This window comes from Artibeus jamaicensis, unplaced genomic scaffold (assembly GCF_021234435.1).
Source record: "Artibeus jamaicensis isolate MK-2021 breed Jamaican fruit bat unplaced genomic scaffold, CSHL_Jam_final contig_466, whole genome shotgun sequence".
Classification (NCBI taxonomy): Eukaryota; Metazoa; Chordata; class Mammalia; order Chiroptera; family Phyllostomidae; genus Artibeus; species Artibeus jamaicensis.
In genome coordinates, this window is record NW_026521844.1 from 20,701,306 (window position 1) to 20,725,830 (window position 24,525).

Genomic DNA, 24,525 nt, shown 5'->3' on the forward strand with positions numbered 1-24,525 from the left:
TATAAATAACAATTACTGTAGATAGCTACAGATGATATACTCTCTAACCCCCTAGCTACTGTCAACTTGACACTGTAGTTCTCAGTCTCATATTTCATGTATGGTGTTCTCACGACATACATATTTCATGTATGGTGTCCTGTACGGTGTAGTTTAAAAAAAAAATTACAACATCAACCCTGATTGGTGTGGCTAAGTTAGTTGGGCATCGCCCATTAAATTCAAGGTCAGGGCACAAGCCTGGGTTGTGCATTCGGTCCCTAGTTGGAGTGTGTACAAGAGGCAACCAATTGATGTTTCTTTCCCTTTCTACCTCCTTTTCCCTTTCTCTAAAAATAAATTTAAAAAGTATAATGTCATATCAAGAAAATCAGTGATAACTCCAGAATCCAAAGTATCAACTGAAAATGCTGCAAAAACCAGAAATTTGTTTGATTGAAAAAAAATTTATATAATCTGGAAATTTTAAGTCATACATATTTTAAGTCACACATACATACATATGTGAATACATTTAAAATACTACATTTTTCACACATTTAAAAAATTTACAGCAAAGCAGAACCCTTATCCTGTTTGCTTTTGTACCTAGCACCCAGTGTGATGCCTGACACATTGCCTGTGTTACAGACAGCACCTGGAGCAGGGTTTGACACGGCTGTCGTTTGAGGAAATCAAACTACGCACGACCTGCTTTCACCTAATCCTGCACACAAAATTTCCAGCATAAAACTAAATCGGTTTCCTAAAAAATGCCTATTCTGTAGATTAGCTACACCTTAACCCTCCAATCCATTTTCTCATTTTTCACAATTCTGAAAGCAGACTCCACTAAGATAAGAAAAGAGGAGGAAACAAATATGACACTAACTCATGCACTGAAGGTGTGAGGCAACAGTGATCATGGTGATCGTCATCATCAACACCCTGAGAGCCAATATTTATTTATTTTATTATGTGCCTGACCTAATGCTAAAAGACTTCCCATAATCCTCACAACAACCCTACAAAGAGCAAACAGTAAGTCAGAGAAGCTAGAGAGCTTGTCCAAGGTCACACAGCTCAGAAAGCAGAAAAAGCAGGATCTGAACACAGGCAGTGTGACTACAAAGTCTGCACATGATACCACCCTGTTACCACTTTGGTCTCACTGTTTTTAAAGTACCTTTGACCCTTCAAATTCAATCTACGTTTGAAAGAAGAAAATGGTAATACCATAATGATTTGGAAGGCATATTTAAATTACCCTTTCGAGGAGTAGGCAAATTATGGTGGGCTGGCTAAACTTAAATATTTACTCTCTGGCCCTTTAAGGGAAAGTTTGCCAACCCCTGTAATATTAATTTTATAAGTAACTTGGGGCCAGAAAAGAACTTTATGAAAATAAAGACATCTTTCCCCTTACATTTACAAAGTATTTCTAGTCATCAAACTACTTTCCAGCCTGAATAACTCTGCTATTTAACAACCTAAAAAGAATTATTTTCTTATTTTTTAAATCTCCCAGTAATATATAACTGCTCATGATATTTATAGGGAACTGAAAATGTTCATTATTGGTTATCAGAAGGAAATGTGTCTTTCAACTTGTATTATTTAACTTGCTCCAATTCAGAAATATTATATCCAATTTTACTATTTGGAAAATTTCTACAATAATTTTTTAATCTTCTTTTTAAAAGATTTTATTTATTTTTAGAGCGAGGGTAAGGGAGAGAAACATCAACGCATGGTTGCCTCTTAAGTGCCCCCTACTGGGGACCTGGCCTGCAGCCCAGGTGTGTGCCCTGCCTGGGAATCAGAAAAACTAGCAATTCTTTGGTTCGCAGGCCCGCACTCAATCCACTGAGCTACTCCAGCCAGGGCTACAATAATTTTAAGAGATAAATCAGTCTATTAGCAAAAATATTAAGAATATTACAACTCCTACAAAATCCCCATTGTTCTAAATTACCTACGATGTGTATGTACACAGTATATATTTAATGTTTTTTTTAAAATGGCATAAAAATGCAGTGTGCTTACTACTAAGGAATACTGTAAAATAAGGTTGCCTGATTTGCCACTCCACTTGTCCTCATGAGATCGTCCCTGCTTTTCTTCCTCTGATCCCTCTGCTTCCCACCTACTCATCCAGTAAACAAGTGATCTGGCTTCCTGGCTAGGAACCCAACCAAACATAAATTGCTAGTTGTTGGATGTCCAGGCAACTCAAGTTTCCTAAGTTGGTAGTTACTTGATGGTGCTGGTTGTGAGAAACGCATTTTGCCAGCTACCACATTTGTTACATAAGGAATCCCAGAAATGTAAATCCTGTTTAAGCAACACTGCTTTGTTACAAATTCAGTTGTATATGCACTACCTTCATACTCTGGTCCTTCTCAATAGCTGCCAAATGTTGAAGGCGAAGAGACATCCAGAGGTAATCAGACCAAAGAGACATTGCATGGGCCCAGTCTTGCTGGCATTGATCAAATTTATTACTTTAAATTAGTCTCTTCTACTGAGTTAAATCAACCAGATGGTTTTGCTAAGGGCTCAGCACTATCCTAGGTACTCTGAGAACAGAGACTCTGTGGTAGAAACATTCCATCAGCAGCAAGAATGCAAACCAAAACAGCGTTACATTTGGTGAGGGTTTTAAAGGTTAAGAACATAATTAATTGAACTAAAATGATTACAGAAGCCTTCATGAATGTGACAAATGAGCTGGGCTTTCAGGATGAGTGGAAATTAGGCAGAGGAAAAGGAAAGAGCTGTTTCAGCTGGAAGGTACAACGTAAGCCACACAAATAAGAAATAAAGTAACGTGGAAAGGAAGAGCAGCAACATATTACTGTTTAATGATGATATTTAAAATGGTAATATCCCTCTTCATGATTTAGACTTTTAAAAGGCCCTCCAAATATTTTCTATAAGTTGTAATTGTGCTTGTAACCTTCAGAATGACTGCATCCTTATTTCTGAGATATGGTATTACCAATCAGAAACACAGAAAAAAAGCACAGATAATCAAATGTCTCATTTAAAGAATTAATTTAACAATCTTACTGAATCTAAAGGAGATACACAAAGTAGTCTTGTCACCTATAATGCATTATGACCAATATACAAAAATCTACTGATAAATTAATTCACTAAAATAGGCTCACCATTCCATTTTCTAATTTGCTTTCAGGTAGTTCTAAAGGTCTCCAAGTCTCAAAAATATTATTCAGTTCACACCATGGGCTCTTTCTAACACTTTAAAGAGGATACAAGCTTTAAAATTTTTGATTAACAAAAAGCATTTATTAAAAAGTGGTTTTAGTGTTTTTCCGTTTTTTATTTATCAAAGATACATATCAGAACTTTTCAACAACATACAAGTAACTATTGTCCATAAACTGAATGGGTATAAATCCAGGCAAATCAAAGAACTTGAGTCTAGTCAGCCCACACATTATTACATGCAAAGGTATGCTTTCTGTAGACTTCTCGAAGACCTCCATTACAACCTTCCAGAACACCTACAGGTCTCGTGACCCCAGACTGGAAACCACAGGTAATCACTTCACCATGCTGTTCGTTCTGTCTGACTCAAGTCAAACAATCTGACATCTGTGTTCCCTCAACTCCCCACCACTTTCCCGTCAGTTGACTCTGAAAGGTCCTAACTGTTCCTCTACTTGCCAGCACTTCTCCAGATGTGTTCTCCTATTAGAAAACACAAATCTTTTTTTTAGTTCTAGTTGTAGAAATGTTTTCAATTTGTTACTGTTATTTTTAAAAATTTGGTTCACATTTACTTTTACACTTCTAACAGAAGTCTAGCCAGAAACTTAGGCACAAACCAGACAACCATTAAGCTAAGGCATGACTGCTTCAAACCCTGAGTACCATTGTAAATCTGGAGCTTTCAGACACCAGACTGAACCAATCAAAAAGGTGTCAGCTAAACTCTGGATGTTAACCTACCACCTCTGATCATTTGCCCAAATTTTCAAACTTGGTATTTTAGAGTACTTTCAAAAAGGCTAGGGCTAAGCTAAGGTCTCTCCGTCATTACCCTAAACCATCAATTTGTAGAAAGGTCTCTTAAAATCAGGTTTTCTACATCTTGTCTGAATGGTTCATTATTCTCAAGTATCATAGGGAACAGTCAAGCCTTGAAACCATCAGGCTGCAACATTAATAAAATTATATCCACTAGTAGAGGCTGAAAATGCTTTTTCTGTATAGTGACTTTTTTATACCAGCATTTGATACAATTTGATTTAGCCTGTATAGAAAGTAGCTTCATTCCAACTTTAGATTTACTACAGTTAAAAATAATAATGTCAGTTTTTTTAATTGGCAAGATAATCACTATAAACTAAAAGAAAATTAAAAGAAAATAGTCTAAAAGAGCATTTATCTTCAAACAAGCAAAGGAGTAAATTGCAAAATAAGGCAATACCTTTGCTTTCTATTGTATAAAATCAAATCTGTAAATATTGGGTTGGCCAAAACGTTTGTTTGGCTTTTCTGTACAATGGCTCTAGTAGTGCTCAGTTGTCTTTACCTTCATTTCAAACAATTTTGTTAGATTGTACTGTGACAGCTGTCATGTCAGTGTGTATTTAAAAAAAAAACATATCAAAACCGGTGGATTTTTGTGCAGCCATTTTAATACTGAAGATGGAGAAAAACAACATTTCCAGCATATTATACTTTATTATTTTAAGAAAAGATGCAACTGAAAAACAAAACATGATTTGTGCAGTGTATGGAGAAGGGGCTGTGGCTGATCAAACATGTCAAAAGTGGTTTGTGAAGTTTCTTGGTGCTACTGACATTTTGGCCAAATAATCCTTTGCTGTGGGGCTGTCTGATGCATTGGAAGATGTCTAGCAGCACCCCTGGCCTCTACCCACGAGAAGTCAATAGTGGGAGATAGCTGACACTCAAGATATCCATATCAATAGAGATATTGGTGAAAATGAAAAATGTGTCTTTTCATATTCAAAGTAAGTGTTCAAAATAAACACTATTTATTTTACAAAAAAACTAAACGAACTTTCTGTCCAGCCCAATATACTTAACTTCCCTAAGATCCCTTCTCTAGCTTCTTCTGCCGTGTAGAGCTCCTGATCTTCTATTGATCATTCATTTATCACCTTAATAGGACTTTAAGGGAATTATCTGAGTCAGGCTCTAAAACAGATTTCTCATTTGCCAATGCGATCCTAGGCCATATCAGAGAAAAGCAAAGATGCAGACCTCCTGTAACTGATCTAGGCAACAAGATCTTGTCACTCAAAATTGCACTACCATATCTGTCTGTAACAGAGGTTCCTTCTGTTCAATTAGATTAGCTCCTCTCTGTACAGTAAGTCTATCTGCATTAAGGGCCAGGGGCTTGGCTCAAAATAAGCTGTATATAATCAACTAATTTCCATTCAATTTTTTCCTCCCCAGTAGCATGAATCAAGGGTATCCTTTGATTACAATACAACCAATGGAAAAGGTATGAAAAAAGATCAAGTTAAAAAAGCAAATGCATATAAATGTGTGCACACACACACATTTTGAAATGTATTTTTTCCAAAAGATCAAGTTAAAAGGGAAGAGAAAAATATCTTCTGAAATATAATTAAAACTTTGAATATTATATAAAAAGTTCAAAGTTAAAGGACAGGTAGAGAGACAGACACCTACACAAAGAAATTATTTTGCCCCTGCTTCTTAAAGAGAACATAAAATAATTTATTTTCAATTACTTTATTAAAACCATAATAACCTTCAGTACAAAAGCTACACAGTTCATATTTAACTTAAAGATGTTCACGGAGCCCTGGTTAGTGTGGTTCAGTGGACTGAGTGCCAGCCTGTGAACCAAAGGGTTGCAGTTCAATTCCCAGTCAGGACACATGCCTGGGTTGCAGGCCAGGTCTCCAAATGGAGGCATGTGAGAGGCAACCACACACTGACGTTTCTCTCCCTCTCTTTCCCTTCCTCTAAAAATAAATACACCTTTAAAAATGTTCATAGAGTATTTTCCAGATATCTATCTATCTATCTATCTATCTATCTATCTATCTATCTTATTTTTAATATTCAAGGAATAAGTTATCTTATAAATTCCAAAAGATAAAAAAAAGACTGAGAAAATATAAGGTTAAAATATAAATATAGAGCAATGGATAAGTTATTCTACATAAGCAATTCTCTTAAAACTTTCATATGGATTTGGTTATCGCATGTCTTAAAAATGACAAACCCTAAATAACTCCACACATAATTTGGTTGACTATCAATGTAACAGAATTAATTTCTTCTCTAATAACCTGTTTCCTATTCCTTTAATGTTTCCCATAAGTGTGTGCCATAAAACACGTATCCCTAGAAGATACTTCATGGAAAAGGGTTCCAGTGCTAAATCAATCTGGAAAACCCTGTACAATGGCTTCTCCTGGGGCTTCATGAGTACGTTAAGGTCTGAGAAACCAAGGAGAAGAAAGGAAGCCTGCTTGTTTTACTCTTACCAGACATATTTAACAACAAAACCCTTTGTTATAGACAAACCCTTGAAATTAATATTTCACAGAACATATGTGAAACGGGCTTCTCCAATTATACTTCTAAAACTGCTGTATATACCTTGCACTCTGTACCAAGGTTAGTAACAATACTCTACCTAGGTGTTTTACATTTGCTCCTCAGATGTTACCACTTTCAAATCTTCCAGGTAGGTTAAAAACTTTAATATCTTACAAGACTACCCACATGAAGAATTCATGTTTATACTTGCCTTTCTATAATGCTTGTCACTTTCAGATCCATGATCTGTTGCTCTAAATGCAGTTTCTCCAGATGAACCTTCAAAGATAAATATGCAGTCCTTTAAATTTTCCAGTGGTGTCAATAATCTAAATTCCAAATTACATTTAGTCAATCAAAAGATGAATGGATTTTCAGAGTCTCACTGCTTTTGAAAACCTGTCTTGTTTTAAGGAACACACTGGTAACCTACACAAATGTTTTTGATATAGCATGTTTAACATGTTTTTTTAAACTACCACTGACAATTACAAGAAAAAATTAGACAATCTCTGATAAGAAGTATTTTACATGAGCGTACTTACAGTTGGGTTTATGCCACTGACATTATGTAAAGAATACATAGAGTAAAAAATAAATTTAAAATGTCACCTATGACAGGACAGATGAGACAAACTAAAATCACTTTTCACTTCAAGTATCAAAACTAATTAGATTAATTTCAAAAAATATTCTGGTAAAGCAAATTCTTTTTAATAGCTTTAATCTTAAAATACAGATATAGATTTAGAAATTTTAGTTTTACTACAAAATAATTATTTTATTATTTGCCCCTAAAGGAGATTGAATTTGCCCAAAATAGTTCTGGGGTTTTGAAGTTCGGCATAAGCAGCATTATAAATTTGGTCTGCAATTTTATTTGCAAGTAGTTTATTAGAAGCATTTAAAAGGCATGTTAAGGTCAGCAAAAATGTCTGTTTACACACCTAACAAGAGAAGCAGGTCAGAAGCTCCTATGACTTCACTAACCAATTTGTGACCTGTGAAAAATCAGCAAAGGGGGAAATAGAAATGTAAAAACTTGAACAGGAATGAGCATACAAAGATGTCTGAGACCTCAGATGCATATCAAGATAGGGCAATAATTGGGCAAATACACCAAGGTTAACCTTCGTAAATTCTACTCATGATGGTCCATCATAATTAAATGTTTTAAAATCACCTAATTGGCTCTAACCAATATGAAAAGCAAACACATAGAAAGTCTCATCTACTTGTCAAGAAAGTGGTATTTTTCTCTCACTGACTAAAGCCTAGCTTAAGTTGTTTCAAACTTTCATTATGTTGGAGTAAACAAAAATTAAAATCACTGCACAATAAAACTTTGTATTTATATAGATATATGTATTTTCTCAAAACCTGTGTTTCATTTGTACTAAATGTTTTCATTTACAAGATGGGCATAAACAAATGAATACATTTAATAGTTTTTCCTCTGTGGACATTTTAAATGAGATCAAACACAGGACCCTCCTTACCTGTAGTGAAAAAGTCCTTCAACAAGCTGAGACTTTCAAGAATCTTGTCAAAGTCAGGGGCCAACTTTGCAAGGTCCTCTGAATTAGGAAGGGATTTTCTAATTTTCTCTGAAGACAAAAAAAAAAAAGCCAATAGTTTCAAAGCAATAATTTGACTACTGAAATATTAATAAAATGTAAATAGCATACATTTAAATTAAAATCTTTTCCCATCTTCTCCCTGTTATTCTACGAATCCTTGACATATCTGAAATGATGTGGTATTCTGATGATATTCTACAAGTCATGAAATTTTTTAAAAGACTCACCAAACATATGGCTTAGATGAAGACTTTGGATTTATAAGTTAAATGCCTTGACAGAGAAGCACTATATTAACGTTAACACTGGACTGGAATCAGAAGTACTTTTTGGGAGAAAGTCATAGCAAAGAGGCAAAGAATCAAAGAAAAAAAAACCACCTCTTATAGTATTTGGCCTGCCCCCAAACGTGATCACATCCCAGTTCAAGTTCAAGAACAGAATTTCGAAAGAACTCTCTCCCTCTTCTCATAGCCCCTGATACCAACTGGAAATAATTAAGAGCCCAAGGCAAGCTTTTATTTTACTTTAGCCAGCTTTGTTTATAAAATGGTCAACACATTTATTTTTGTTGATAAACATTCAACAATTTTGTCCAAGTCTAGTACAACTTTACAGAGTCTTCTGCATTAGGAAGAACTTTTCTCATTTTTCTCTGGAGAAGACCAAAATGTATAAATATTCTCAAAATAAGAATATATGCCAGCAATTACTCTAAGTACTCTAAATACACAATCTTCAGAGCAACTCTACAAAGTGGCCTCCATCAACCCCGCCGTACACAGGAGGACCAGGGCTCAGAGGGTCTGCAGCTGACCAAGCACACAGGGAAGGAGTGGGGGAGTCAGGGGTCAAGGCCAGGACGTCCAGGTTCAGAACGCAGGCTCTTAGCCACTACACCAGGGTACTGGAATATTAGAAAAATAATTTGAAGGAGTACTTTTCCTGCAAATACCTTTGTCAACACAGCAGAGTTTTACCTTTAGGAAAGTGCTCTGAATAAGTGTATGTAGACATTAATTCTACCCTCGAATACAGGTAAGCAGAGAAATTAGATAGTTTTAAAAAACTGAGGAAAAAATTTCATCCAAATTTTTTTTTAAAGAACACCATGGCTTACCAACAATCGCAGCTACCAAAACACTTCGTCTCACCTATTAGAAAAGGGGACAGCGGCTGACGATGGGGAGAAATTACTCTGGACAAGAGCAGACTTTTAAAGAACATTGTTTCCAAAAATACAGGTAACCAAGGTATCTATTCAGAAAAAGCTAGCTAAGAAGGTTATAACACGTCAGTTCTGGGTAACATACAACATTGAAAATGATGTTTGAGAAGGTTCCTTGGCAGTATGAAAAACGCTAACAAAATGTGTTAGGTAGCAAACTAAAATATTAACCACATACACAATTAAAAGAAAATGTTCCATAAAAACAGTGGCAGCTTTGTTACAGTGATTAGTGAAAACTTTTTTCTCATAAATTTTTCTTTGATATGCTATTATTTTTATCATTAAAATGAAATCACTGAACATTCAACAAGTTAGTTAGGAAACTATCTCAACACAACCAGTTCTCTTTCCTATAGATATGACCCCCCCAAAAGTGTTTTAATGTTGATAATACAAACCTAAATCGATATATTCATCAATCTCCCAAACAATGTCAGGCACAATCCATTTATAGTCACTAAGGTCTGGTATCATATCTTTCCACTGATCAAAAGTCTAAAAGATAAGAGAGAATGCCAATTAAATGCTCTGAATGCCATATAAAAATATAAAACTATTTTTAGTTATTTAACTAAAACATGCTAATCTCCTAAGAATGATACATTATGCTGAAAAGTGTTACAAAGTGGCCTCAACTCTTCTAAAAACAAAGTAACAAGCGAGCACATAAAAATGTAAGTGTTCCTTTACTGCACATGAAAAATGTAAAAATCCAAAATATATTACCATTTCAAACGGGTTTCATGATACGGCTTTGAACGACACTGCGGGGCAGAAGGGAAACAGGCCAGCGGTCAGGACACTCGGCCTCTAGTCCCAGCCAAGAGGTGGCTGCATGAACCTACCACTTCAGTGTCCTATCTGTGCAACTAAATGGCACCACTGAAAACCAAACCAAAGTGTTCTCACTCCCAGCCCAGTGTTCCTTCCACTAGGCCATTTTATCTCTGATAATCATAACTAAGATTAAGAAGGCATTTTCCTATTACTATTCACACTATTAAAATAATCTAGCATATAGCAGAAACATAATAAATATTTAAACAGTCAATTATATTTTACTGCACTAAAGAAAAATTACTTAATGCTATAAAACCTTAAAACAGGCATGCTGAATGATTGGACAAGCAGCAGGAAAGTTAAACTCACCTTTTTGGCTGTATAGCCACCCCCAACAGCAGATCCCAGTATGAGATATCGAAGTTTTAAGAGCCTCGCAGCTAATCTTGCTGGCCAAAAATTCCTGTGGGGCTGGTAGCCATATTTAATTGGAGAAAGTTTCAATTTATGTAAAGGATGGTTAGTTAGAGAAGAAAACTGCTGAAAAGATGTCCTGAGTTGGGGTCTTTGAAGCTTGAAGGTAGGATGATGATGTGAATGATAACTACTTCTTGAAACCAGATGCACTCTTTGCAGTGGTAGTCTTCCTTTTGTCCCAGAACTGTGTTTCACTAGGGACTGGCAGACCTCACTGAAAGAAAAATGAGCATGAGAGAAAGATTAGACAGAGCGACAACACAAGGAAATGACATGAAAAGAGCAATATACAAAAGCGAACACACACATACTGTGTACATGTGTCCAATCCACATGTCATACAACAGCTTATATTCATTAACATTTTGAACATTTTGCCCCATTTGTTTTATTATTCTTTGCCTCTACACATACACACACACTTTTTTCCTGATCTGTACACTTGAGTAATTGCAGGCTCATGCCCTTTCACTCTAAATACTTGTATGTGTTTTTCAGCAACAAGAATATCACCCTCTTACAAAAACTTGACATAATTAAAATCAAGAAATTGGTAACATTAATGGAAAACTACCATCTATACATTTTTACAAATTGTACCAATTGAACCAGTAATACCAACAATGTCCTTTATTGCAGATTTTTTACTGGTCTAGGGTCACACTTTGCATTTAGCTTTTATGCATGTTACCTTTCATCTTGCAGATTTTTTTTGTCCTTACAACATTATATTACATTAAATTCTTTTGAGGTGCCTAGGATTTTATAGAAATTTATGGTACCATGTCTGTAGAACATTTCTACGAACATGGTACCATGTTTTTCAGACTGTAAGATGCACTTCTTTCCAAATTTGGGAGGAAAGGGGGGTGTATCTTATAGTCCGAATGTAGCTTACCTGGCTCCCTGTGGGGGGGCAGTGGTGGAGAGGGCTCACAGGTTACTAAATATTTTACCACATTTTTACACTTGCTATGAGCCAGGCACTGTTGCAGCATGTGCTACCTCACACAATTCTGTTAATAATCTTATGATGAATTGTGCTCACTTCACAAGAGGAAAAGGTGGCACGCAGACGTAAATAACTTGTCTATGCGCACGCTGATATAAAGAGTAAAGGTGGGATTCAAACCAGGCACTGGGACTCCACAGCCTATTCTCCAATTTACCATGTGGGGGCTATGATCCAAAGAACTGCGATCAGAAACAAATATGGTGGGGACTTATTTTGTTAATGCTACTCATTGTAAGTAAAAGTCAAAAACAGAATGCATGCTAACTTTGGCTTTCTTTATTTTTATGATATTTTATTGATTATGCTATGACAGTTATCCCAAATTTCCCCCTCTGTCCCCTCTACTCAGCACCCCACGTTCCCTGAGGCAATGCCCACACCATTGTTCATGTCCATGGGTCACGTGTAGGTTCACTGGCTACTCCATGTTCTATACTGTACTCTATGTCCCCATGGCTGCTCTGTAACTACCTATTTGTACTTCTTAATTCTCTTGCATTTTCACATATTCTACCACACCCCCCTCCAACCTGGCAAATATCAAACTGCTCTCTGCATCCATGGTTCTATCTCTGTTCTTCTTGTTTGCTTAGTATGTTTTTACATTCAATCGTTAATAGATATGTATTTATTGCCATTGTATTGTTTACAGTTTTGATATTCTTTTTCTTAAATAAGTCCTTTTATATTTCACATAATAATGGTTTGGGATGATGCACTCCTTTAGTTTCTTGTCTGGGAAGCTCCTTATCTGCCCTTCCATCCTAATGATAGCTTTGCTGGGTAGAGCAATCTTGGCTGAAGGTCCTGCTTTTCATGACTTTGAATATTTCCTGCCATGGCTTTGAATATTTCTTGCCAATCCCTTCTAGCCTGCAAAGCTTGAGAAATTGGCTGACAGTCTTATGGGAATTCCCCTGTACGTAACTAACTGCTCTTCTCCTACTGATTTTAAGATTCTCTCTTTATCTTTAACCTTTGACATGTTAATTAGGAGTTGTCTTGAAGTGGGCCTCTTTGCGTCCATCCTGTTTGGGACTCTGTGCCTTCTGGACTTGCATATCTATTTCCTTCATCAAATCAGGGAAGTTTTTCTTTCATTACTTTTTCAAATAAATTGCCAATTTCTTGCTCTTTCTCTTCTCTTTATGGCACCATTATGATGTGAGTGTCGGACCTCTTGAAGTTCCCTCTGAGGCAGCTTACATTAGCCTAATTTTTTTTTGGTTTCTTTTTTCTTCTTGTTCTATGTGATTGTTTTTTGCTTCTTTACATTCCAAATTATTGATTTGATTCTTGGCTTCATCCACTCTACCACTGTCTTCCTGTAAATTGCTTTTTATTTTAATTAGTGCATCCCTGATTTCTGTCTGGATCTTTTTATGTTGCTGAGGTCCTCAGTAAGTTTCTTGAGCCTCCTTATGACCTGTGTCTTAAACTCTGCATCTGATAGTTTCTTTCCATTTTGTTTAGTTCTTTTTCTGGAATTTGATCTGTTCTTTCATATTAGCCATGTTTCTTTGTCTCCCCATTTTGGCAGACTCCCTGTGTTTTGTTTTTAGGTATTAGGTAGAGCTGTTATGACTCCGTGTCTCAGTAGTGTGGCCTAATGTAGTAGGTGTCCTGTAGGGTCCAGTGGCACAGCCTCCCCACCCAAACTGGGTACTCAAGGTGCGCCCTTTGGGTGGACTAAGTACACCATCCTTGTACAGTTGGGCCTTGATTGCTATTGGCAGATCAATGGGAGGAATTACCCAGGCTACTCAGCTTCGAGGACTGGCTATGACCACTGATTACTAGCCTCTGCCCGCCGTGGAGGATCAGTTGTGCAGGGGCAGGATGTTGGTCCTCTGATGTGGTCCACAGCTGTCCACTGGGTGTGCAGGCTCTGGGGTTTCCCAGGTGGTGTAGGCTGAGGTCAGCCCCTACCTGTGTTTTGTCTGGTGCGACCCTGCCTGAGCTGTAAAGCAATCTGAGATGGTTGCTACTTATGCTGGCTTGGAGATTCCCAGGCAAAGCCAAGATGCAAATCTCAGATGACTGCTGCTAGTACTGGGCCTGAAGCCACTTAGCTAAAGGTATAGGGGCTTGAGGCTCACTGAGCCTGGCTGTTGCTTGTTTGATAGGATTTAGCAAGTTGTGAGGCATGAGCCGAGGCTACCCATTCATATAGAAAAGCAGCTTGGATGGGCCTGTAAGTTCAGTGGGACGGAGTCTCTGGGGACCTCCAAGGAGGGAAAACAGTGTTAAACAAATTGATGGAGTCTCCGATATGGCACCAGCGAACTGGCTCTGTGGCGAGAGACCTCAGAAAAGGGACAGTGGCTTCTGCCCACCCTCCGTCCCCCAGCTCTGGCCTTGACGCCAGACACTTCGGTTTCTCTCCATACGCCACAGGACCTTTCAAGCTGCTACCTAAGCGCTGGAATTCGGAGGGAGTGAGTTGAAGTCTGTGTGTGGGTTAAGAGCAACTGCTCGGTACTCCAGAATTTTCTTCTACTGACTCATTCCACAGTGCTTTCTATAGCCAGAAGTTATGGGAACTTGCCTTCCTGGCCCTGGAATTCTGGGCTGAGGGGCCTGGTATGGGGCAGGGACTCCTCACTCTCAAGATATCCCTCCTGAATTTTTATCCACATGTGGACGTGGGATGAGCCCATTCCATGTCTTACCACCTGCCCGTCTGGATGGATGTGGTTTCTTTAATTTCATAGTTGTCAGACTTCTATTGAACTTGATTTATGATGGTTCTGAGTGATGGCTGTTCTATATTTTAGTTGTTGTTTTGATGTGGTTATGCAAGGTGGTGAGCTGTGTTTACCAAGGCCACCATCTTTACGAGAAGTCCTCCAAACTTTTGCTTTCAAGTGCAAAACTCCAGCAGCTGAGAATAGCTGTCCTTGTTTGCTCATCTGCGTTTCACCGAGGTGAGACAGCCAGGGATGGAAACTAAGGAAAAACCATCAACATCCCAGGCATCAGGCTCCCCAGAAAAATGAAAGTAGCCAAGACCAAAGAAACAAACAAGCAAATAAACAAAACAACCAAAGAAGAGATTCCAAATGTACACATTACTGGGAGGTGATGAAGAGGCAGAAGAAGGAGGTAGAAGAAGGAAGTAGAAGAAGGAGGTAGAAGAAGATATAAGGGAATAAATGGTAATGAAAAAATACAATAAAAACAAAAATTAAAAAATAAATGTACATGTTACTATCTAAGCCCTTCTCCTCCTGGCAGAGAATGGAAACTGAACACCAGCAACCACGTGACAATTATTTATCTTATTCGATATACACTCAGAGTGCTTTTTATGGGGCAGGCCCAGTTCTCAGCAGTTTTAAAATATTAATTCATTTAATCACACTGGACTAGCAATTTCTTTAGAAAAACAATCAAGAAACATGAACAATTTGTGACAAAGGATAGTGGGGGGAAGGGGGCACCTAAATGCCAGGCATTATGCTAGATGTATTCACAAATGCTACCATTAATCAGAAAAACCTGGTATGGTAAATGCCCTTATTTTACCAATTTGCCTTTTTAAAGTGTCTTGCCTAAGGAAGAATGACTAGTAATGGTAGAAGAGGGACTGAAACTGAATTCGGTCTGTCAATATTGCCTAAATTCTTCCCACGGGAGACACTACTGAGTACGAGTACGGGAAACAGTGGATATGCCAACAGGTGTGGCCTCAGATAAGAGGCTGTGGATGTTCTGGAGCATCTGCCACCTGCTCTGGAAGTGCAGGATGACTGACACCAGGCCTCACTCTGACTGAAGACTCTACAGGACCCCTCCAATTTAGGAAACCCGAGGGAAATACGATGTAAGAGCAGGGAAAACACACACTGAGGGTTTACAGACATTGCTCATTTATAATTCTACATGTAAAAGTTATTTCTGGCCACAGACATATTTATCTCTTTAGAATCTGGCGAACACCCTGTAGAGTTTTTACAAGCTCCGACTCCAGACTCTCTCTGTGGAGCGCACCCGCACGTCCCCAGCCCAGCTCCCCGGCTGCGTGGTCCTTGCCCCTCCCTCCCCTGAGCTCCAAGGGCCTTTTCTTTTCGCCCCTGCAACTTGTTTCCTGAGCCCATTTCTTCTACCGCTCACTACTTCTACTTCTGTGACTTTCTAAATAAACTTCCTCTTATAGCTTGAAAAAACTCTGACTTCAGAGTTTGAGATACCCTGCTCAAGATAAATCATAATTTCCCCTACATTATAAAAAGTAAGTTATGTCAAGAAACTAAATTCTCCTGACCTCAAACTCAGCATATAGAAAGCAAAATCTCCATTTTAGTTTCAAAATGGGCTGTATCCCAGCAATCATACACACCTTAAAATTAATAACATATTGAGTACCTCTATGTCAGAGGGGTAGAGACAGTTAGGTGGTACAAGAGTTCACAGGAAAGTGAGTGATCCCTAGAGCTGAGGTGGTATTTCCCAGAAAAAGTATAATTTAATTAGGCGGGAAGAATAAAAAAATGGGGACAGAAATTCTAGACAGAGTGAAGGGTGTGGGACTAAGCCACTAAAATGGCACAGGCCTAATGAGCCAGCATAACATGTACACTGTGGAAGGTGAATTGGAAAGGAGGTCTAAGAACAAACCACAGAGCATCAGGCTGAGTTTCAACCTTATTTTGTAGGCAACAGGGAGCCAATGAATGTTTCTGAGTAGAATATGAATTAAACAGTAATTTTAAAAGATTTTAAAGGCAATGGGCTATAGACTAAATGTTTATGTCTCCCCCAAAATCATATGTTGAAGTCTAATCCCCACTGTGACTGACAGTAGTTGGAGGCAGGGTCTTGGTGGGGAGTAATTAGGTTTTCACGTGGTCCTGTGGTCCTGAGGATAGCGCTTCCATGATGAGACTGATGGCCTTCCTAAAGGGATAGAGAACACAGGACTCTCCCCACCATGTAAGGAAACAATGAGAAGGTGGCTGTCTCTAAACCAGGAAGCAAGTCCTCACCAGACACCAAATCTGCTGCTGTCTTGATCTTGGACTTCTTAGCTTCCAGAACTACGAAAAATATATGTTTGTGCTTAAGCTACCCAGTGCATGGCACTTTCTTACAATAGCCCAAAATCACGAAGCCACAATGTTAGATTAGAAGACAGGTAAGTAAGTCAGAAGTGGAGAGAAAAGGTGATCTTATTTTAGTTGCCCAGATACAAAAGTGAAGAAGGAACTAAAGTGAGGCGGCCTCAGTGAGAAAGGAAAGGAAAAGAAATGTGTATCAAACTGACAGACTAGACATTAAGAGGAGAGGAAAGAGGAGTAAGTAATGCCCATGAGGTTTTTACCTGGGACAACTAAAATTACCACTTACAGATATAAAAAACTCAAGAGATAATCAACTATGGTAATACCTCATGGTTTCACAACATTTAGTTCAAATTTCTTTCAACTCTATTCCTATATCCACTTAAATATTTTGAATTGAATAAGCTTTAGTTCTAATCACAGCTTCACTGCTTACTAGTTGGGCAATAAAAGGCAAATTAGGAATTTACCCAAGCCTCATTTTTTCTTTTTTTTAAGTATAATTTACTCATTATGCTATTAGTTTTCCCATCTGTTAAAATGAAATAGCAGCTCTGTCAGACAGTTATAGTCAGTGACACTAATCGAGTACCTTACTCTCAGACCGTAACTCCGTCACTAAAACCACCTATGACCTTATGGGACAACAGAGTCACTGACACTGTGCCTTCTCACCTATTAGTTTCCATCTTATCTATTTACCCACTTAATCTATCTTAAATTCCCCAGTTCATAGTTTCAGTAACTCTTGTGTGAATACGCCAGGCTCCCTTGCCCTCTGACTTAACTGACAAAATATAAAACCCCTGGATGATCCTCATCACCACTTTTCCCCCCACCCCACAGGCATCTCACCGAGGCCCTCCAGACTACCCGACAGTTCTACTTCATTTCTCCTTCCAGTGCGTTCTTTCACCCTCTGCTGGGCCTGTTTCTATAGTTCCCCCTCCTCGAACCTCCCACGTCTCCCCATCCTTCCTCCAACTCTCCGTACATGATCTTTCTCCCACTTCACGGAGAAAATGAAAGCCATCAAAAGGCAACACGCGGTTCACCTACCCCAGCTACACATGTATCCTCTAGTTGCCCCCTCTCCCTACAACCACTGTGAGATTATCCAGCAAGTGCTCCTCCCAGAGAAGACCTGTTTTGAATTCTCTTTCTCCTGTCTTTTAAGAAATCACAAGTCAAGCCTCTCATCTTAAAGGAGAAAAGATAAAAAATGGCCCCAATTTCCTTTCCCTAGCTAGTCATTAAAAGCCAAATCAACCTAATTTTAATTTGCATCATTGCAGAGAAATGGCACTTGCAAAGTGCACCAAAAGCTTTCCAATGGACATTTGGTTTTCCAATTCTCAGTTTAACCCTCTCAGCAATATCTGACGATGTTGGCACTCTCCCTTTCCTGGCAGTCTCTAATTTCATTCTTACCTTACTGGGCATCACTTTTCACTTACTTCCTCCCCTACTACCTTTTAAATGTTAGGAGTTTATTAAGGCTTAGGTCTAAACCCACTTCTCTTCTCACTGTATACATTTTTTAGAGTATTTTATTTCTTTTATTTTAAAGTTTAGAGAGAGGGGAAGGAAAGGAGAAAGAGAGAGACAGAAACACCAGCCTCTCACATGGCCCCCACTGGGGAACTGGCCCGCAACCGAGGCATATGCCCTGACTGGGAATCGAACTGCAACCCTTTGGTTCACAGCCTGTGCTCAATCCACTGAGCAACACCAGCCAGGGCTCACTGTATACATTCTTTGTAGGCAATCCTATTCTCTCCTATGTCCTCGAGTACCATCTATATACCCATATTTCTCCAAATTATGTCTAATATAAATAGTTAAGTTACAGAACCTGCTGTTCAATTGCTTACTCAACATTACTACTTAGATATAAAAAACATAACTCAAATTCAAGATATCCAAAACCTTAATATTTCTCCTTCTCCTTCCCCCCAAAACTCTGACTTTCTTCCAGTACCCATTATCTCAGAAAATGGGATAAGCACCTATCCAGTCACACAAGCCACAAACCTGGGGCCCACTCTTGATACCTCCCTCACCCTCAAGTTCTGCTACTTCTACTTCAACAGAGATCTCAAATCTCCCACTTCTCCCATCTCCATCATCATTTCTTACGTGGGTGGCTACAAGGGTCTGTACAAAGGTGTTCTCCACAGCACAACCAGAGTACCCCTCTGAAATGTCAATCTATCACTCTCACTCACCTGCAAAAATCTTTTAAATCCCTCCACCCCCTCCCCCAGCATTTACAACAACATCTAAACTCCTGGTCTACAAAGCCCTCCACAGGCTGGGCCTAGTCTCCCTCCCTCTCACCTCCAGGCAGGTGTTCATGTAGTTCCCTGATAGTATCATACTCCTTCCCCCATCAGAGCCTTAGTGTCCACCGTTCTCGGGCAAGCGCTCTACCTCCTTACCTCCTATTACTCCTCCTGTCAACTCCTGTAAGAACTGGTTTCACCTCAAGCATTCCTCCTCTCCCCGAACCTTCATTCTTATTCAAGTCTCCCTGCAACAGTTCCTGGTTCCCTGTATCTTTTATCTTCAGTGCTCATAAAATCTGTATTACATGATAGTATAATTATTGAATTAATATTGGTCTGCACCATTAAACTGCAATCTCCATATGACCAGGGTCCTACCAGTTTTGCTTACCATTATGTTTCTAAAGCCTAGCCCAATGCCTCACACATAGTAGGCACTCAATAAATTTGCTTAATGAACAAATGCCATTGGGGTAATTAAACAGCAATTTTTTTAAAGAACATAGCAATGACCACAGAAAAAGTGCTCAATAAATGTTATTTGAACAATAATTGCACTAAGCTCCACTAATGTATGAATGAACAGCTCTTTAACCCTCATATAATTTCTCGGCATTTTTAGAAATTATTTTAACACTTTAGAAAAGTGTTAATCCATCATCCTGGCTAGTGTGGCTTAGTGAATTGAGTACCGGCCTGCGAACCAAAGGGTCGCTGGTTCAATCCCTGGTCAGGGCACATGCCTGGGTTGCTGCCGGGTCCCCAGTCGGGGGGCACAGGAGAGGCAACCACACTGATGCTTCTCTCCCTCTCTTTCTCCTTCCCTTCCCCTCTGTCTAAAAGTAAATAAATAAAATCTTTAAAAATAAAAAAAAGAAAAGTGTCAATCCAAATATATAACCAAACAGATTAACTGCAGGGCTGAATGGTAATATCCCCAAGTTGTTTTTGTTTTTCATTACAGTGAGTCCTCCTTCAATGTCATCGATAGGTCCTGGTTCTGCAACCTGAAGCTAAAATTGGTAAAATGAAACCGGTTTCACCACAGGCTAACAGATGTGAACAGGAGTGAAGTTCCCATGGCACCTCATCAAAGTTATCATGCAACAACATGGAATGCAATGACTTTATTCAACAGCTTGCTGTACTTTCTTCATCATTCATTTCCAAGCCCCTAAAACTCCCATTTTTCATAATGGTGGCAGCAACAGCTGTGGGTAGGGACAACAACAGAGTATAAGGTACTCAAGTCAGGAACTACATGTAAAACGTCATTTGATTAGTCCCCTGAAAGAGATAACTGATGCAAAACAAAACCCTAGTACATAAAGGCATCCTCAAGAATTACTCCTAGAGTTTCCAATTCATAATGACGTAAAAGATCAATGCTCACACAGGACAGACTATTTTTTTCAATAGGGTCCTCCTGAAATACAGGTAAGAGAATGAAAAGAGGAGAAGAAACTGAGATTCACCAAAGCACCAGCTGGGGAAAGGTGGTTTGGTCACCCTCCACCCTACTCCAATGTGTTCGGGTGTTAACAGCAACGCTTACCTCTAGGCTCTGCAATCTGACAGGGAAGGACTAAGGCTCCCCAGTATGTGTGGCAATGGGGTGGGGGAGGGAGAATGGATTCCTCCCAGAGTAGGCCCCAACAATACTGGCATTTATAACAAGATCTGATAGCCTGCCCACTCCCTAAAAACTCTAAAATGAAGTCTGCTAGCTGACACATCACACACCTAAAAGAGTCTGCTAAATCAGCTTGCTAAGTCAACCTTTTCATTCAGGGGTAACCCACACAGGTACCTGTATCAATCATTATTAATCTGTCATGTTTAAATATAATTAGATAACTAGGTTCCTGCAGAAAACCAGCAGTTCTCAAGATGAGGAACAAGATAAACAAGATTATTAATCTTGAGAAGATTAATTAAGATTGTTAATCTTAATTAATTACAAAACTGTAATTAATATTCTTAGGTGGCTTACTTAAGATATTGTAGATATAAAATAGAAGCAGGTTTTAATTAAAAATAGCAACTGGAGAACAATACAAAATTTACAGAATTACCCATCTCTTAAGAGTTTAATAAATATTAAATAGTTCATGAAAAAGCTGTAGTGAGATATCTACCTATCAATCAGCAATACCAGACAATTCACCAGAACTTAGAATATACATATAAAAAAGTAAAAACCATGAGGGAAAAGCTAAGTGACTCGTGAAGTGGTACCCAAAATTTGGTGTGTGTGGAATGCGTCCATGGGATTTATAAATGATCCACTGGGATTCAGGAGGAAAATACTGAAGCTTCTAGGTACAGAGTTTTTGTTTGTTTGTATCTTGTCCTTTAAGATTACATTAGGGTAGATTTACAATGTAAATAAAGTAATTAGTACAGAGGTGCATTTATAATTTTCAAAGGTGTGCACATACACACGTTGTGGCATGTGCATACTTTTTTAACACATGGTGGGTACGGATCATATTTTGGAAGTCATGGACTACGGGCTCAATCTAAATAAAACAATATTCATATAATAGCTGTCTAAAAAGAAAAAAACAGAAAAAATAAAAGGAAAAAACCAAGGAAAGAAAAATCTCCCAGAACAAAGAATCTTTTTAACAGAAAGGCCCACTGAGTGCTAGGCCAGATGAGTGGGGGTAGGAGGGGGTAGAGAGCGGCAAAGGGGTAAGACCCATACCTGGACAAAGCCTTGAGAATTTTAAGATAAGGCCAAGATCCTAAAAGCTTCCATGAAGGGAAAAACACGATACCTTCAAATACAAAAATCAGATTGTCCTGAGAGTTCGTATTAGTAACAAATGATGCTAGAAAAAAATGTAGCAACACCTTCATAGTCCTGAAGGAAAAGGATGCTGATCAGACTATGAGCCCAACTAAAAATCAAACATTAACCAACATAAGGTTTCCCCCTGAAACAGTCTATTCTCTCTCCTCTACCATCTCTTTTAACCTATACATCATTTCCTAATATGTAATTCTTTTTCAACGATTTTACAAAAATATTTATTGCACCTAAATAAATGTTCGTTGTTGTTCTTCTTACACGTCTCTCAGCATACATTTAGATATATATGTCAAAAAATGTTTATAGTCCCATCTGCTAGAGAACAGGAAAGTAAATGTACTTCTTTACATCATGCAGAGAACTACAGCAGAAGAAAAATTCCTGAGTTTGGGGGTTTTGACTTTCTGCATTTCTCCTTCTGCAGGGAGCTAAACTGTGCTACCCACATAAGATGACATTTTAAAACTACAACTCTATGGACTCCATAGTAACTTTAGACAGGTTAGCCCAACAGCACCCAATTGAATAAATATGTTATTTATCAGTTTGTTTTTAAATTCAGGTTTAAAATTTTTCCTACATATCTTAATTGCTCGAACAAAGTATGCTATTTTTCTGCAAAGTTTTTTCTTTTTTTATTTAAAGAAAGTTAGATATATTTCCCCAGTAAATACTGAGTAGAAATAAAGAAGTTTTAAATAACTTTAATACTGAGGGCTGTGGATTTACTTAGAAAGTAAAGTTTCATGATTAGGAATAATTCAATTATTCTAGTTGACAAAAACGATAACTATTGCATGCCATCCAGTTCTGAATTTAAACTCAAGTTAAGCTTCATGAAATAAATGGGTTCTATTCCTTATAAATATTACAAACTACCTTTACCATTTAAAACATTCTGGAAAAAAATTCAAGACAGCTGTTCAGAGGTTAATTCAGGAAAACCAAGTTTTTTCGGCCTTGCTTGCTGTGTATTGCTTATTATCAAATGCCTGAAATGAGTTAACTCTGAAGGCACCTAAGGATATTTATTCTAGGCCATTTTAGTCTCATTAAAATGCACACAGTAACCCACAGAAATGAAAAGACTTCTATGATTTCCTACTTAGGATTAAACCAGGCACAGGAAACAGTAACAGTATGATTAAAACAGTGGTGCCACATTTACAACCGCTCATCCAAAACCAAGTCTCCTTCCCAAGACTCCACGAGGGGGGAAAAAACTATTAAGAAGGTATCTCTGATCACCACCTCTGACATCGCATGCATCACTGCTCCAGATATGATTCCAAAATCCCGGTAGACTCAGCGGACTAGGGAAAGAGGCAGGGTCTCCCTCACTCCGGGAGAAGAGCAAAAGTACCTGCAGCAGCCATGTACGCCCGGTGTGGAGATGGAAGAGTTAAGAGAGACGCGGAAAGGATAACACAAGGATAGAACCCGAGACCGGGGAGGGAGAGGGCAAAAACAAAAAGCAACCGGAGACAGATAACAGCGAGGTCGGAAGGGTAAAAGGTCAGGGACAATAGGCCAAGACTGAAAGGCGCCCAGAATCTTCGAGTGGCATGGGGACAAGGACAAGGCCGGTACTAGAGCTGGCACCTCAGGTAAGCCCAGTCAGGGCTCCTGTCATTGCGGGTCCTCAAAACTACTCCAGAATCCTCCAGCCGCCCTCCATCTGTACTAAGAGCTATTTGCACATTCTGTTAGTAGTGATGGGGCAAACTCGTTTTTTGGAGCCCTAGAAATAACGGGGCCAGGTCGGAGCCCGCACTTACCAGGCCAAGGCGGCCCGGCGTAGACGCCACATCTCCCCTCTCCAGCGAGGAGGTCACACAGGCGCTGAGACGGCCGCGCCGGAACCCCGTGTCAATTCCAGTGTGGCTCCTGCTTTAAGAATGACCCAGGAAAAGTCCCTGGGCAACAAGGGCATAGGGAAGCCGCTGCAACCCTCCCAATGGCGCATGGACTTCCGCGAGAGCCCGCCCGGCACCCGTACTCGGTCCGTCAGGCAAACAACCACCTCACCCTTTCTAGGGGAGCAGCACAAAAGGGCCGGGGCGGGGGGGAGGGGGGGGGGGAACTAGCGCATGCGCCCAGAGCCTACACCAGTCTATTTCCCCCTCCTCCAACCCACTCCGCCATTTTTGTTTCCGGGTTGAAATTCTGAAGCTCGCAAGTTAAAGGAGTGAGGAAGGGAGAGGTCGAGAGGTGGGCAGGCACGGACTGATGGAGTTAGGGGCTGGGAATCCTAATTTATAAATTCTCACTGGGTGGTACCAATTCAAGAAAATTAGGTATTGAGGGAGCAGGAAGGATCCTAGAGAGTACAAAATGAGGACAGTAATAGAACCATCTCAATCTAATGGTCCCTTTGTTTAATTAAACGACATAAATGTCCATAGATAAGAGCTAATTAAATAAATTACGGTCTCACTAGGCAGAGCCTGTGAGGTCTCTTTGTTCTAATAAGGAATAATCTCTAATATGTGGTATCACATGAGGAAAGGGGGCAGAATATTAGTAAGCAGACTGCCGCCATTGGTCCATAGTCGGCCTGCAGACCCATTTTGTTTGGCTCGTGTTGATCTATTCAGAATTTAAAAAATATTGGATTTGCTGTCAACAGTGAAAAACCAAGGAATTTTACAATAGAAGAATTCTGGGTTTTCTTAAAATATCAGGTCTGACAGCATCAAGCCTACACGCAAA

The 24,525-nt window shown here is 39.0% G+C and overlaps 1 protein-coding gene across 4 annotated transcripts in view; it reads right to left on the reverse strand.

Annotated features, from left to right (window-relative positions):
- Window positions 1-23,834, reverse strand: part of OPA1 (OPA1 mitochondrial dynamin like GTPase) — a 95,015-nt gene extending 71,181 nt beyond the window's left edge. For 2 of the 4 annotated variants that reach the window (XM_053667209.1, XM_053667207.1), the window contains exons 1-5: window positions 23,592-23,833; window positions 10,522-10,843; window positions 9,771-9,867; window positions 8,061-8,168; window positions 6,773-6,840 (exon numbers count right to left, since the gene is read on the reverse strand). In XM_053667209.1, the coding sequence (XP_053523184.1) occupies window positions 6,773-6,840; window positions 8,061-8,168; window positions 9,771-9,867; window positions 10,522-10,843; window positions 23,592-23,623 (627 nt within the window). In that variant the 5' untranslated portion in view covers window positions 23,624-23,833. Of the gene's footprint in view, window positions 1-6,772; window positions 6,841-7,508; window positions 7,563-8,060; window positions 8,169-9,770; window positions 9,868-10,521; window positions 10,844-23,591 lie in introns of all 4 variants that reach the window. The other 2 variants (XM_053667206.1, XM_053667208.1) reach the window with 2 other exon arrangements.
- Between the last annotated feature and the right edge of the window lie 691 nt (window positions 23,835-24,525).